The 16713-nt window shown below is 37.0% G+C and overlaps 1 protein-coding gene across 1 annotated transcript in view; it reads right to left on the bottom strand.

Moving 5' to 3' along the window:
- The window catches only part of cfap20dc (CFAP20 domain containing), a 38264-nt gene extending 22627 nt beyond the window's left edge, over positions 1–15637 (bottom strand). The window contains exons 1-12 of the mRNA XM_037679791.1: positions 15590–15637; positions 15361–15450; positions 14808–14901; positions 14640–14712; positions 14184–14298; positions 13884–14031; positions 13464–13610; positions 11400–11551; positions 10219–10327; positions 9249–9359; positions 9011–9121; positions 7563–7876 (exon numbers count right to left, since the gene is read on the bottom strand). Coding sequence (XP_037535719.1) covers positions 7563–7876; positions 9011–9121; positions 9249–9359; positions 10219–10327; positions 11400–11551; positions 13464–13610; positions 13884–14031; positions 14184–14298; positions 14640–14712; positions 14808–14901; positions 15361–15450; positions 15590–15610 — 1485 coding nt within the window. The 5' untranslated portion in view covers positions 15611–15637. The remainder of the gene's footprint in view (positions 1–7562; positions 7877–9010; positions 9122–9248; positions 9360–10218; positions 10328–11399; positions 11552–13463; positions 13611–13883; positions 14032–14183; positions 14299–14639; positions 14713–14807; positions 14902–15360; positions 15451–15589) is intronic.
- Between the last annotated feature and the right edge of the window lie 1076 nt (positions 15638–16713).

Raw genomic sequence — 16713 nt, 5'->3', positions numbered from 1 at the left:
ACAAGCATGGTCACTATTTGTGCTTTCAGCTGCTCAGACATCCAATCTAGTTATAATGTTTAAAGTGCATGCTTATAGGAAGGTTAGTTCTCACATTTTACACATTGAGCTGTAGTACGTCACTTTTTATTCTTCTTGAGCTCTTGTCAATCAGCTAACAAAAGCCTGGGTTGTGACTTGAGCTAAAAAAAAATCTAAAGAAGACAAGCACAAGTGCACGTCTGCTCTCACAGACTCATGTTCAGGCTGCTGTTGTTACGCCGTGTTGTTTTGCATTATTGGTGTTGGCATGTATCTTGGATCTTTTGGTGTGTTGTTTGGCATTCGTTTGCCGTACATCTTAGTGTATGTCTTGGATACTTATATAACGTTTCTTTTTACACTTTATATTTTTGCTATTGCTGGATGTAACTGAAATCTTGTGTACATAATTTCGTCCCACCTCATGTACCACATGGGTGAGAACGATAAACCTATTTGAACTTGAACTACACAATAAATCAGGAAATAAAAAAGTATTGATGAAAACCAATTCAAAAAATGGTCTAAAATAGTAACAAACAAAACAAGAGAAAAAAAAATCAAAGGATAATAGAACAAAATCAAAACAAAACAAACAACAAAAAAAACCTAGCATAATTAAAACAAAAATATCAACTTAAAGAAACAAAGATACAAAGATCTCCTCTGTGGCCTACACTGCTCTCACCCACTTGGAGCAGAAGGACTCCTACGTCCTTATGCTATTTGTAGACTTCACATCTGCATTCAACACCATGATTCCCCAGACCCTGATGGACAAACTAATCACTCTAGGACTAAGTCATTCTCTATAGAATTGGGTCCTAGACTTCTTAACCAACAGACCATAGTCTGTGAGGATCCACAACTTCTCCTCCACCATAACCCTCAGCACTGGCTCCCCCCAGGGCTGTATATTGTGTCCCCTCCTGTTCACTATGCTAACATATGACTATGCACTGACCCTTCCAGGCTGTCATATTGTAAAGTTTACAGATGATACAGCGGTGGTTTGATGCATCAAAAACAATGATGAGTCCAGCTACAGGCAGGAGGTGGAACACCTGGGAGATGGTGCAGGAAGAACAACCTTCACATCAATGTGAAGAAGAAGATGGCTGTGGACTTCAGATGGTATAAACACACCTACACCCCCCCCCCCCCCCACACACACACACACACACACACACACACACCTCGAACATGGGAGGATCTGCGGTGGAAGTGGTCTCCAGCTACAAGTACTTGGGTGTGCACCTGAATGACAACCTCAGCTGGGGAAATAACACTACCAGCCTGATCAAGAAACTCATCAACTCATCAGAGACTCTACTTCCTCAGACGGCTGAGGCGAGCTGGACTGGGAAGCTCAGTTCTCACCACCTTTTACAGGTGTGCATTGAAGAGCATCCTGTGCTCCAGCATCAATGTGTGGCATGATGGCTGCACAGCTGCAGAAATAAAAGCTTTGCAGAGAGTGGTGAAGGCTTCACAGAACTCTGCTGGAGTCAGCCTCCCCACCATCACAGACATCTACACCTCCAGATGCAGGAAGAGGGCCACCTGCATCATGAAGGACCCGACTTACCCAGCACACACACTTTTTGTCCCGCTCCCCTCAGGCAGAAGGTTGATGAGCATCAAGTGCAGAACCAATAGACTGAGGAACAGCCTATATCCTGAAGCTGTTAGACTCATGAGTCCCTAGTCAGGATTATCACTGTGAAAATTACTGTGAAAAAGTCACTGTAATGCCACTTGGCTGTTGATATGTGCTGCTGACTATCAATGATGCTGATCTCATACTTTATTTCATGTTGCTGTGTTCATTCATCCTCATCTGCTCACACAGACTCATGTTTGTGCTGCTGTTGTTTGACACATTGTTTTGTAATATTAGTGCTTAGTGTATTCTTAGTTTAGCATATTTCTTATTTCATGTCTTGTATCTTACTACTGTTTTCCTTTACAATTTGTAATTTTGTTGGATGCAACTGGGACCCTGTGTACAGTTTCATTCCACCTCATGTACCACATGTGATGTGAATGACAATAAAGAACCTTGAATCATTGAAAACCTAAGATGGAAACCCATAAACAAGACACACTGTAAAAAAAACCAAGGGACTTTATTTTAGTTCCTCAGGGTTCAGTGCTTGGACCAATACTATTGACCTTGTATATGCTTCCATTAGGTAAAGTTATTAAATAGAATGGGATACATTTTCATTGTTATGCTGATGATACACATATTTGTCCATGAAACCCAATTAATCCAATCAGCTACTTAAACTACAAGCATGTCTTAAAGACATAAAAACCTGGATGACCCTAATTTTTCTGCTTTCAAACACAGACAAAACTGAGGTTTTGATTTTTGGACCTGAGCATCTTAGGAATACATGTTTCAGTCTTTCACTTCCTCTGGATGGAATTAATTTGACCTCCAGTTCTAAAGTAAAAAAAAAAACTTGGTGTTATTTTTGATCAGGATATGTCTTTTAACCCCCCACTTTAAAAACATTACTAGAACCTCCTTCTGCATAATATCACTGAAATTGGAAACATCTTATCTAAAAATGATGTAGAAAAACTGTTTCATGCTTTTATCACGTCTAGACTGGACTATTGCAATGGTTTATTATCTAGGTGTCCAAAAACGTCTTTAAAAAGTCTTCAGTTGATCCAAAATGCTGCTGCCAGAGTTTTAATGAGAGTAGGAGAGATCATATCTCTCCAGTTTGAGCTTCTCTCCATTGGCTCCCTGCCAAATTCAATTCAATTCAAAAATACTACAAATTCAATAATAAAAAAAAATATTCAGAGTATAATTCAAAATCTTTTTTCTAACCTACAAAGCCCTCAACAACCTAGCTCCATCTTACATTACAGATCTTACTGTTCCATATTTTACTAACAGAGCACTTCGTTCTCAGACTGCAGGTTTACTTGCAGTTCTTAGAGTTTCCAGGAGCAGAATGGGAGGAAGATCTTTCAGTTATCAGGCTCCTCTCTTGTGGAACCAACTTCCAGTTTATGTCCATAAGGCTGACACATTAGCTATGTTTACATACGCAAACTTTTTTGACCGTATTGAAATGTTTTCAGATTAAGTAATTCAAGTGTATCGTTTACATGGGCATAATCTGTTCATGACAAGCGTTTACATGCAGCGAGCTTTTATTCTGAACAGTACTGACATGCGCAGAGTGGTAAACTCTCCTTAAAAAAAACACACAGAAGAAGAAGTTCTACTTCCGGTTTATTTCCGGGATGAATGTAAACAAACCTGAGCACCCAAAATGGACCCGCGACAGGTTTTAATGGCGGTAGAGACGGTACTGCACTCCCTGACTGAGCTACAGGTAATACAGATCATTTTGAGCTCTCTCAAAGTTTGTAGTAGAAATGTTTGTCGCTCACCGACCAGTTTTGCTTCCCCGACATGCTAATATTATTAGCCTTACCCAGGCGGAAATGACATGTACATGTGCAGTCAGGTCAGTTTATCACCATCAGATAAAAACGAACAGATCAAGTGTTTACATACGCACAGTTCGGGTTATGAATCGGCGTAAACCACCCGTTTCATTCTGATCACAAATTATTTCGGAGCACGCTGAATAAACAAAAAATAACCAGAACAGGGTGTTTACATGACACGTTTTTATTCCGAACGGCCGTTTGATCTGGTTACTTATGTCCATGTAAACATAGCTACTGTCCAGTTTTAAGACTGGGCTTAAGACTTTCCTTTTTGATAAATCTTATAGTTAGGGTTGACTTGTTATTCTGCCATAGTTTAGACTACAGTACTGGAGGACAAATTGACCTAATTTCTTAAAATGAATTGTTACAAATGAATAATTTTCATTTGATATTATTTCTATCTTAACATGTGATTTTCGACCTGCCATTGTGTATCTGTTCCTACTTTCTGTTCCTCTCAAACCCTCGAAGCAGATAGCTGCTTGTCCAGATTCTGGTTTTCTTGAGGCTTCTTCTTCATGAGGGAGTTTTTCCTTTCCACTGTTGACTTTAAGCTTGCTCAAGATGAGAGTCTGCAATGAAGTTAAACTAAAAGCAGTCTAGTCTGCTCCTCAGAAAATTAATGTTATTAACTTACTTTTTATGAACATGATTGTATTTGTTCGGTGCCCTGAGATGACTTCTGTTGTGACTTGGCACTATATAAATAAACTGAATTGAATTGAATTTTAATACAGACATGTTGTGTGCTAGCTTTAACCTTTTTTTTATTTTGTGTCTACTGAATCAGCAAAAAGGCAAAAGACACAAACTGAACGTCTGTACCCTGGGAATTTGAGACACAGCGGGCTTTAATGCAACGCTATTACTCCACTACATTATTTCATGTAATGAAATGGTCCAGTTCTGTGTGTAGAAGTCGGTCTGAAGGTATTTTTCTGCTTTCCTTCATATCACCTTTCAGAGTGATAAGAAAACAATATTCTCCCGAGTTTACAGCAGAGTCTCTGTTCAGCAGGACATGAAGACACAAATCACAGTAGCTGCATTTACGTGACTTTCAGCAATTTAATATAAGAAATGTTTGCCTGCAGGCTTTTAAAAACTCACTTACTTGAATCTTTGTCATTATATAAGAATTAATTTAGCACATCTCATTATCTAACCGGTGTCTGTGCGGCTTGTTAAGTTTCAGTTTTACCAACAAACTTTCTAACTACTTCCTTCCCTTAAATAAGTCTTTAAAGAATGATATAAGTCCGGTTATCCCAGTGTCAGCAAATGTCTTTATATCCAAATCCTCCTGTGGCCCATTCACTGCTGCTTATCTAGCCAAACGGTGCAGCTCTGTGTGGCTACATATGGAGTCGCACAAGCAAGGCCAGGATGGCGCTTCCACCAACAGAGCAAAGTTGCTGACTATATTAGGAAAATAGTGAGTTGTTACTGTATATTTATGCTAGTCAACTATGTTAAATATGCATTTTACAAGTTTACAACAAAGCTGAAGGTGTGGTTAATTTGTGGTATTTGAGAAAAAAGTATATATTTTAAAGAAACTGTATTAAAATATCGATCAAACTTATTTAAAGTAAGCTATTAACATTTGTTGTTAGAATAACTCTCAGGTTGTAAAATTAAGGGGGGTTCAGAATATTTGTGATAATGAACAGATGTTAATTTTGTGCTAAACACGAAATAGATCGAGGAAAAAATAAATGCTTTTACTTCCTTTTGTCACTTGATTTAAAAAGAATAAGTTACATCTTATGAACTTACAACTCTTCCACAAAATTAAGCTGCAAACTTTGCCAATAATTATATTTGTTTAGACCTCTGATTTGAGGGAGTTAACTTGAAGGTGAATTATTTTCTGTTCCCTTAGTTTGTGTCATTTCATTATAAGGTGTTGCAATTTATTTTCACTCTCATCAGTTGTCATCAGTTCAATCCCCAGAGTGCTAATAAGCAGTCACCGCAAAGCACTGTGGTGTTTAAATATTAGGGTGGAAAACGAAATTAACTAACTGCACAGTAAGTTTTATAATGACTGATGTACTGCAGCAGCAGGGACTTTTTCGTTCAGACAGTCGAGTGTTCGGACACATTGTTCTTGTTTGTACTGATTGTCGTGGCAGGTTTTCTGCAAGAATAAATACATCAATAATAAAACAAAACAGTGGTGGATTTAGAAAAAAACAATATTGTATTTTTTTTTAAACCTGAGGCCGTACATGTGTACGGTGGAGTTCGTTTCTTTTGAAGTGCTCTTTTTTCCTTTTGAAGTGTTCCGATGAATCCAGCAAAGAGGCAACATGATCATTTGATTGCACAGAGAGAAAGATGCTCGCCTCTAACAACCTGTCTGCATGTGGGTGTGTAAGAGTGTTTGTGAGAGGGTGTGTGGGTGTGTAGAGAGAGCGTGCGCACAAGTATACCATGTGATTTCTCCCCACTTATAAAGCAAACACTTATACATGATGTTCTCTTCTTTTTTTTGTTCTTTTTAGCTTGTCTTTTTTATTATCATACAGTGATTATAATAAACAAGAGTAGCAGACAATTTGACTAAATGATGCAAAGTGACAGCTTGAAAAAGATTGTGCACTTTCCCCTGGTTTTGAATATAGAGATGAATTACTTCTCAAAGCGTACAGGTAATAAATTTGAATTCCAAAGTAAATGTCAACTCGGGACAGCGCTTCATGGAGAAAAAGGTTATACCTGCACTTTACAAAGGTCACTATAAAAAGATTCACTTATTTTGAAACAAACATGCTTTTATACTGTTTAACTTTGAACACTGAGATCATCCTGGTGGTTCTGAACTTCTTCATATCTTTGCCTAAACACAAAGTCAAAAATTTGGGTTACTAACCACTGAGATGTGCTAATAAAGTTTAAACACAGATTTTAAGCATTTGCATTTGTGTTTTAAACTGGATTTTGTTACTAAATTGTTAGATAGTAAGCATTATTTTACTGCCATTAATCTGATAAAGGCAAACTAATCAGAAGCATGACAAACTGAGACTCTGAATTATCAAATGTATTAAAAAGTTTTAAATAAGTAAAATAATTTACCTTTTTTTAAAAGATAGATCTTTATAACTTTGGTTCAACTGTTTAAATGTTCTACTCAGCATAAAGAATGCTGTTCTTTGTTACATTTACAGTATCATTACATTTAACAAAAAACTTTATTACATTTAGCGAAGAAGCCCTGAAGCTGTTGAATCCCATGAATCCCTAACCAGACTAATCACTGTAAAAAATAAAAAAATAAAAACTGTAATGCCAATTTAATTGATGATATGTGACTTATCTGTGCTGCTGATTATCCATACTGCTGATCTTATGCTGCTGATTAGCTCATGTTGCTGTGTTCATTCATCTGCTCACCACAGACTCATGTTCGGGCTGCTGTTATTACGTCTTATTGTTTTGCATTGTAGGTGTTTGGCGTATATCTTGGATCTTTTAGCGTGCTATTTGGTGTTTGTTTGGCATTTCTCTTGGTGAATATCTTGGAGCCTTGTTCACTATTCTTTTTGTACTTTATATTTCACTATTTTTGGAAATAACTGGAACCATGTGTACATAATTTTGTTCCACCTCATGTACCACAAGTGACGGAAATGACAATAAAGCTGACTTGAACTTGAACAAAAAACAGCTTTTGAATAAACCAAGTGACCTTTGAAGGTCTTTGCATTATGAAACACTCCATCCATCCATTATCTTTAACCACTTTACCCACTAACGGCAACAGCTTTACCAACCAAGCCTATGAAACACTCCACTCCAGAAAATAAAACACACTCCTTTCCTTTCTGACACTAATGGTTAAAGTAAAAAAAAAATAAATCTTAATTTTAATTTAAACTGAACTAAAGTAATCAATCAGAAGGTCTACTGAGGGAAAGCATTAGAATGACAGTTTGGAAAATAGTCCTCTATGTAGTGTAAGTTATATTTTCAAGATGTACTTTAAATGTGCATGAGTTCAGAGTACAGTGTGTGCCTCCACTGCTCCGCTACAGCAAACACACCTCATCACTTTCGCTGCCAATAAAGTCGTCTTCAGGCTGGGCATGATGCCGCCCTCTTCTGTTGCTCTGGACCTGATCATCTCCCATCTCCATCTTTTCCTGGTCACCTTGGTTTTGCCCTCGTTTGGGTGAGTGTGGCGGCGATGAAAAAGTGAACACCTCCTCTTGCAGAGTGAGCTGGGGCTCAGACTCCTCATTACTCTCCCAGCTGTTCCAAACCTGCAGGTCAGAAGACAAACCTGGCTCGAGCTGAGACTCTGCTGGTGTGGCAATGGCTCCGGGACTTCCTTTGGCAGGGCTGCAACTACGCTCACCTAAAAAAAAAAAAAAAAAAGTACATATATACATTTACTGTATGTAGATGGTAAAGTGAGATACAAACACATACAGGTAAGATGTTAAACAAAGGCCCATTAAGTATACTTTCACTAATTGTGGGCGTGTATATCCTTTTTATTCCTTTTATTGTTATTTTATTTTTTTAGGCTTTACTTGATAATCTTATTGTGCAAATATTTTAATAAATAAAAAACATACAAAAACTCCATGAGTCATCAATCATGTAATGACAACTTTATAAAAGATCTTTAAAAATACAGAAACATTTAGTCTCCAAGCAAACGTTATTGTAATCCTGCTTTAGCTTTTGTTTTTACACACTCGTGATCAAAAACAAGTCAACATCTAGGTGTTGTTCACTACATAGTCAAGAGGGTAAAAATAAACTAAAACAAAAGTTGCTGCAGCTTTGTGCGTACATATAAAAAACTGAATCTTTATTCTCCAAATTCAAAGACAGAAGCACCTAAATCTGAATGAGTGAGCACATTTGAACCTCTCGACAGTATAATCACTTCCTCTAATTGCCCACTGTGTGGCAAACCCTGGGCCCAGGAGATGTCCCTCTGACTTTTATTTAATGTGCCACATTACCATTAATGAACTAACTACTTTCCATCTGTGGGCAGGGCTGCACCAAAGGAACAGCTCACTGCTTGTAGAGAAACCTCCATAAATGAGCTCTCCGAACACATGCGCTCATTTCACAAGGACAATGTGTGTGCATGTGTGTATGTGGAGGGTAGCCACTGGGGGTGGGTTGCAGGTTGGATTCAGGAGGGTCGTGCAAGTGGCCCTGATGTGGGTTATGTAAAATTTAAAAGGGGTGAGGGGCAAAAAAAAATGTGGACGTGGCGCAGACTGAGGTGCATTAATTCATGCAATATTTTGAAGTGAACAAATTTATGAAAAATGTAAAGAGAAGGAAAAGGCATTTCTCTTAAGTATAGAGGAGCTGCTTGTTAAAATCAGAACATGCTAGGTAGATATCAAAATCACCCAGCCTGCATATCAATGTCTTTAATCCATGTTCCTTTCCCTTGCTGTCCTATTAAATTTTCTCAACTATCTATCCATCTAAAAGTGCACATTTATTCCTGCTTCCTTACCTGGAGTTCGATGTTCTGACTTTTCTGTTGAGGTCAGAGGCTGTGGTCTACTCTTCTGCTGACTGGATGGAAAGGTATACTTCTCCCTAACACTCGTCTTCCTCTGGACATCTAAATCATCTAGAGGAGCTTAACAAAAAAGTTAAAACTCATACCACTGTCCAAACAGAATAATAACACAACATCCTATTCTGTCACACTAAACAAAAGACTACATTTTGCTGAATATACAGGTTACCTGATGATGGTATCTTCTCTTTTCCTGCACTGATGACCCGTAGCTTCTTACATCCCTGCTTGCCGAAGCCTCCCTTTTGGGGCGGGTGTGGTTGTAATTTGAAAAATGCTCCTACAAATATTCAACATCAGAAAAGGTTTATAACAAAAAAAAGATTCAAACAATGTTGTTAAAGCCTGCCAGGAGCATATCCGTGAACTGATTATGCACCGTGAAAATCCCTAATAATGAAGGCATTTTGATAACTGAGCTACTTACATTCATTCATTGAAAAAAAAAAAGAATATATCCAGCTACTTTATGCTCAGCTGAATTAAGGAATTTTAATCATCCAGATTTCGCATTCAGTCATGCTGAAAGCAGGGTGTATTACCAATCATAAAAGCTGTTATTGGAGAGAACATACTGCATTGAAACCAGGCTCTTATTTTGCTGATTTGTTCCATCATAGGTAATGCTTTTATTAATACACAATGCTTGGAAGAGTAGGGAAAAAACAGAATTACTTCATGCATGACGATTCTGAGTCACAGGATACTTGCTGGCATTGATCCTAAGCCATATAAACACATATGTTCTTGGTTTTTAAGTTGATGTTTTTGCAGTATATCGCAACATTATAGGTTCTTGTTTCAAAAGCTTTAGTTCTAATATGTTTTCCTTTTCTGAGAAGGATTTCTTTATATCTTGTGTTAAACACATATCCAAGGTACAGTAAGAAAAATTTTGTTCCTTTCACACTTTGTACTATAGATATTGGAACATATACATTTCTTGAGTTCACATACACCTCGAGGCAAGTGAGAAGAAGCTGAGAGAAACAGACTTTAGTTTAAGTCATTTGACAAGGAAACAGTTAAATGAAAAAAGATAAACACAGAAATTGTGTTTGATAAACTAGCAGGATGAACAAGGGTGTGCTAAAATGATGAAAACATTCAGACTCCAAGAAAAACACATGCCAAATTACCCTCATGAGGAACATGGGAGCGCTGACCATGGGATAAATTTTCACCCATCTTGCTAATATTCTGACTCTGTGGAGTAATCTTCATATTCATTTTACTTGATGGGAAACCCTGTGGCACATAATCAAAGAAAAATATGAGTTCAGTGACTAAATATTGGGTTTGACTTTTTCTGTAATGGTAGAGAATTCACAGAGGCATCCACCAATCAGCCAAAACATACAAAACATATTTACAACAGCTGAGTATTGACAGTATAGACTTTTTTTGTATCTACTAAAGGTTGCCGACGGAAGGACAGTGTATCAACCAGCACTGATTAATTATATAGTATGCTTGGTAATTAAGAGCTGCATATACACCATCTGCTGAAAACATTTCTGCTGGCTACAAGAGAAATGTGTCAGAGTATCATTGCTGTATCTTGGGAGGCAGAGTCACTTAAGAACAAACAAGTGTCTGCAGTGACCTCAGTTCATTGCCAAAAGCACCTACAAAAGGCATGTCAGCCACCGAACTGCACCCTGAAGCAGCGGTAGAAGGTCGCCTGATCTGATGAATCACATTTTAACAAAGCTTAAAAGCGTGTGCATCATTTATCTGGGGAAGAGATTTCAGCAGAACAATTTATGTGAAGAAAACAAGGAGAATATGTTACCCTAAGCAATGTTTTGCTTGGGTCAAAACCATTATGTGGTTGTTTGATGGTTATTCCTTAACTAAATATCACACCAAACCACCACATAGCACAACCTTTCTATAATGCATACTTTTGTAAAAGAAATAGGTTTATTCTACTGTTTCTTTCTATTATTTTTAATATAAAACTGATCTAAATCATTTGAGCATGTCAAAGCACTCAAAGTGTAAACTTGGCCTCCAAGTTTTCCCGTGTGATTCAATATTTGAAAGATGGGCTGAAAACACAAAGAAGTCTAACCTATAGAGGCCCACTGTACATCATACATTACAAGATTTAAAGAAACTGCTGCTGATGGTGCTGTATACCTCCAGACATCTTCACAGGACTTCAGAAGTCCATGCCTCGAGGGTCAGATCGTGTAATGACAACATAAAATGTGGAACCTATACCGAGGTATGGTGTTTTGAATGTTGTAGCTGACCAGTTTGTCTTTCTGTCTTCTAGAATTAGTTAGATTACAGTAGTGTAAATAAAAACTACACTTCTCTCCAGTCTGTCTTTGGTTGTGCCGCTTTTACTTCCAGTTTGGGGAGATGGTGCTGAGGCTCTGGAGCCTGAGGCTGTGTGTAAGACACCCTGGGGCTTGGCTCTCCGATCTTTGGTTGATATGGCAGTGGGAGACTGATCAGGTACTGTAGAAAAAAAGAGAAAATTCCTCAACTCACTGGTGAACAGAACAGAATATTTAAAGTGAGTACGAAGCAGCATTTTGTCTAGCAACAGTATCTATTTCAGGGTCCTTTCCCCACTGTGAATGGAATGTAGAAAACATTAAAGAAGCCGTTTTATAGTTTATAGAGTGGCTCACTATTTTGTTTTACAAGCCAATCTCAACGCATGTAGTTTACTCATAAAAATATATATAAAAATGAAAAAAAATGGATCTAAATTTGATGCTACAAATGATCTGATAGTTGCTAGATTTTTTTCTAATCTAACAATCTGCTTCATTTTACCTTGTGAAAATAATAGGCTGAAGTGGGAGTTGCGATACGCGATCAATTTGACCTTGCTGTATGTGTGCCAGGGCTAATCAGGACCACCTCTGCTGAAGCTAACAGCAGAAATACACGTTCAGTCTGATCCTCATCAAAGCACTAAGCAAACGCTTCCACTCAGCGAGACAAACATGATCGACAACACGATACAGACAGAGATTAGTTGGAAGGAAAGAGGAAATCATATTTTTTGCGATACAACAGATGGAACACACTGAGATGTACCCCTGGAGTGAGCAAATTTCAGTGTGCTTTAAATCTGTCAAAAGCCCATAAAGATCGGGATAACAATAAGGATTACTATGAGATGTACGTTCAGTAGAAGCATTTTCTGTACGGATTTGAGTCTGTGAAAATTCATTGACCTTTAGAGCAAACAGAGAGTCTTTGATGCAGCACTGGGATAATGGGGGCTTGTTTGTTGCTCCATGACAAAAAAAAAAATCTGCAGAGTCCTTTTAACAGTTTCTGACAGACCAGGCTCTGAAGAAACAACATACACCAAACAACTTTGTCACAGTTAAATTGGATGCCTGCTTTAATAGCAATCATTTTAATTATGATTAGGTATGTTGTGCTAATAATGCAGATGCTAATTAGGAGGAGATATTTCTCATGTGTGGCTGTTGCTCTCTTCTAAGGGCATTGCTGCTTGATTCAACAAGACTTGGACAGCTGTCAGAACAAATAAATATTTGATGATAAAAAGGCCACAAAGGCAGCAGAACAGGATTATTGGTGCATGTCTTTTTTGTGTGTGGAGATAATTGCAGCTCCCTGAGTACAGGTGAGGCCCGAATGAGCACAAGAATAAAGATCATAGAAATTTAAAACGAGAAAAACAATGTATTTAATATAACAACAATGTTTTTGTCAAGAAAAATTACAAATATTGCCGTTTGGACAAAAAAAATGATGCACACTAAATGACCAAAAATATGTAGAAAATCAATCCAATTATGTAAAATCTTTAAAAATCAAAATATAGTCAATACATTAACATCTCACCTTCACTATATTGCAGCTTTAACAATCCCATTCCTACACAGAGGGCTCTCCTCACAGAAGGAATTTCATTCACTTGAGCAGTGGATGGGGTCAGGTAGCGATGCTAAAGATAAGACCAATTTCGCACTCGCCATGCCGGTTCACAGATAAAGTGTTCAATAGAGCTTAGGTTAAGTTTTGTGGTGGAAAAATAAGCTGCCTATCGAACCCACACCTGGTTTTGTGTGTGAGGGCAGTGTCAAGCTAAAACATAAAAGGACTGCAAGCTGCAAAGACAGCAGTCTAATACCACCGAATGAGAAAACAAAGCCCATTGCAAAAGCACACAAAAGTATGAAGTTCAAATTAAATGGCTTTCTTATATATATATATATATATATATATATATATATATATATATATAAAATCGTGTTAAATAACTCAGTTGCTTTGTTTAAATTACTTGCAGTTTTTTTTATTTTATTTTATAATATTATAAATCTTGATCCTTCTTCTTATACTTCTTGATCTATGAATCAGTGGTTTTCTGTTTACTTACCAGAGCCCGAGATGAAAGGATCAGACCTCATCTCTGCCTTCTGCAAATTCTCAATGCTCAACATGCGAGCAATTTGGTGCACATCAGGTGGGTACCGGAAACTTTGAGGGATCATGTCCACAAAAGTAGCTCCATCAAGAAACACATCTGCATAAAAAAAAAATGAAAACAATCTTGAAAGAATACTACAAAGTACAAAATGAACCACTATTTTGTCTAGTAAAATAAAACAACAATTTCTTAACTTTTTCACACAATTTACTACAAACACACAAAACTCAGAAAACTATGCTGAAAGCTGGGACCAAACAGCTTCACTTCAGTGAAAAGCAGTTAGCTCTAAAAGCATCGTGCATGTTGATGAGCTAGGGGTTAGCAAATAAAACTCTATAATTTGCATTTAAAAACTGAAGGCATTACCATCATGTGACATTTTTCCAGCATCTGTTTTCATAGTGAAGATTCTTCGGACTTTACAGGTAGCAAACAAAGTAATGCCATCCAGGGTCACATATCCCTTGAATAGTTTTCTGGTCCACGATACGAGGTCGATGCACAAAGTAGACCACTGAGACAACAAATTCAACTCATTTTTTTAGTCTACAATGATACAGCCTGAGTTTTACTTTTAAATGAGAAAATATGTAAGAAGCAAACAACCAAACGGTTTAAAAATTCTCTAAAAGGATGCAAAATGCATGAATTACAGTACATACTCACAGTATCACATTTCAAATCTGTGAAAGGTATCTTTGCATGCAATAATGTTGCAGACAACTCTTTATGCAGTGTTGAAAAGTGAAGCCTTCTTTTTAGATGCTCTGAATCTGTTATCCTGTAAATAGATAAAGAAGCACATAAATTACCAGCGGCAACTACACTGTCACTTAGATGTTCCAAATTGAGACAAATTGAATCTTTATTAGTCTCTAAGGTGAAGTCTGGAGTGCGTACTCACTTTTATATCATGCCATAAAATCAACTGTCACGATGCACTTTAGGAACTTTAATGGCAACGATAATTACCAGAATTTTGAAAAAAGATTAAAATAAGTTAAAAAAAATTGATATCTACAGAGGTCCATATTACCAGGAAATATGTACTTTGCAAGTTTTTTTTTTCTTCATTAAATAAAAGCAAAAAAATAAAAATAAAAAATAGATTCCTGAACTCACACAAGCTCAGTAGAAAAATCATGGCTCCGAGGAATATTCACTTGAAGGACCAAATACCTTTGGATAAGCCGGACTGGAACAAAACAGAAGAGGACTGAACTGCAATTAACTTGTTAAAAGGTAAATAAGTGCTACAGATGGATGCATGAAAGCTTGGTAGTGACTTACGAGACATTTTTGCATTCTCTGGCATTTGCATCTTGACTGTCTGGCTGCTTCCCTCCAAACAGTAAACAAATCCTTTAACTTCTTTATTATACTCCTAAGAGAGAACATAATTCAAAAGAGGGCCTTGCCGAGTCTAAGTCCTTGCAGGTTATGACTGGTATACCTGTTGTGTAAATGTCCCCGGGAGTGACAAATGGGTTTTATGGGAACAAATATATGAGGTTGGAACTATAAAATCTATGTGTCAAGATCAATTCAAGCTATAAAAAGTGTTTAGTTGGCAGTATTGCTTGGCATATTGTAATGAAGGTAAGAATATTTGTCAGTGTTGCATGAAAAAAGCAACTAACCTCCACAAAAAGTGGTTAGCAAACATCTGATTTGATTTATCGGTGTGTCACCATATGGCACTTATGTAGTAAACACAGTGTTACTGAGCTATTGGGTAACTTATTAGATGTTGTACGAATTGTTGTGGATGCTACAGTGGCTGGACTTAAAAGGACACATAAAGCTGTGAAAGTACAAGTAGCATTTCCCTAGTAAAGCTCACTTTATGTATAGCTGAGGTTCCTCCACAAAGTTTCCATTTAGCTACAGGGTCTTTTCCTTGTCCACTGAAGATGTCGAACACAGCTCCCCCCTGCAAAGACATCAAGCTAATAATTACATTTAATAAACTTATGCTGCAGCTTAATTGCGCCTCAAATAAAACGTGTTATAAGCAAAAAGCATGATTTTTCCAATGAAAAATGTTACAATTAAGCATAACTTGCACTTGCCTGGTAATCATTCTTGAACATTTTATGCAACGTCACGTCAAATGCGTCAGACCTGCCTAAAGTGACTAAAATGTTAGCTAGCAATAAATAAATAAGATGTTAGCTAGCCTGTTCCAAAAGTTCATACCGTATTATCCGAGATACTAACAACGCTCCATTTTGATATTCTAAATTCAATAAGAAAATAGCTTCACTGTGTGAAGCGCAGACAATATAAGTTTAGCTAGTACGCTCCAGCCTCTTCCTAATCACTCTGTTTAGCTAACGCGAGATGTGTTTCCATGGTAACCATCAAACACTCTGTCTAAACGGAAGTCTAAACACCTGTATCCTATTTCTAACAAATACAGAAAGTAATGTAATGTTGTAATGTTTTTAGCAATCATAACACAGCTGCAAGAAGTTAGAAAAATGTGGAAGTTTGTTTAAATCATATGTAAATCATAAATAGATGATTGCAAATACCAAAAAGTGTTTGTTTTCCTATTCATTACTTATACTACTCCCTGTCTGAAAGTTAGCTAAAGTACCCAAAACATAAAATTAAAACCAACATGACAATATGCTGTGTAATTTAATTAAGTATATCCATGGCCATATTTAAAATTAAATGATTAAAAAAATGTATAACGTGATAATTTGTAATGTTTAACAGGGACTTGTATTAAAGGCCTAACATTTCTTAAAGGCATATCACCCACCACTTTTCATGACTGAGCTTTAGACTGAGATCATGTTTGGAGCTGCTTTGGTCAAACCGTATTATTGTAATGCAAAATCTCAAGCAAAATATCTGAAACTAAAATAATTATTTTCTAATATTAGCTGACTCTGGCAATCAAATGGAACTGGACTGACTCCAAGGGTAGTGAGTACATTCAATGATTATTTACTAATCTATCCAGAGGTTTGTGAAATATTCTGCTAACCGACGAACAGATGTGGTTAATTTTTAAACAAAGATCTTGCTCAAACTGTTATTGTTCAGAGTATGTGTTGTATCAGTCACATCAAATTTTAGCATGTTATCTTTAAAACTGATAGAGGTAGAGATGTTTTATGTACTGGTTTTAACTTAACAAGGGACTGAAATAATTTGCATTTCAGTACATTGTCTTGGTATA

Source organism: Nematolebias whitei, chromosome 7 (assembly GCF_014905685.2).
Source record: "Nematolebias whitei isolate Nwh7 chromosome 7, NemWhi1, whole genome shotgun sequence".
In the NCBI taxonomy this organism is placed as follows: domain Eukaryota; kingdom Metazoa; phylum Chordata; class Actinopteri; order Cyprinodontiformes; family Rivulidae; genus Nematolebias; species Nematolebias whitei.
Note: the sequence above shows the minus strand (reverse complement) of the source record. Positions and strands in the feature narration are given on the sequence as shown.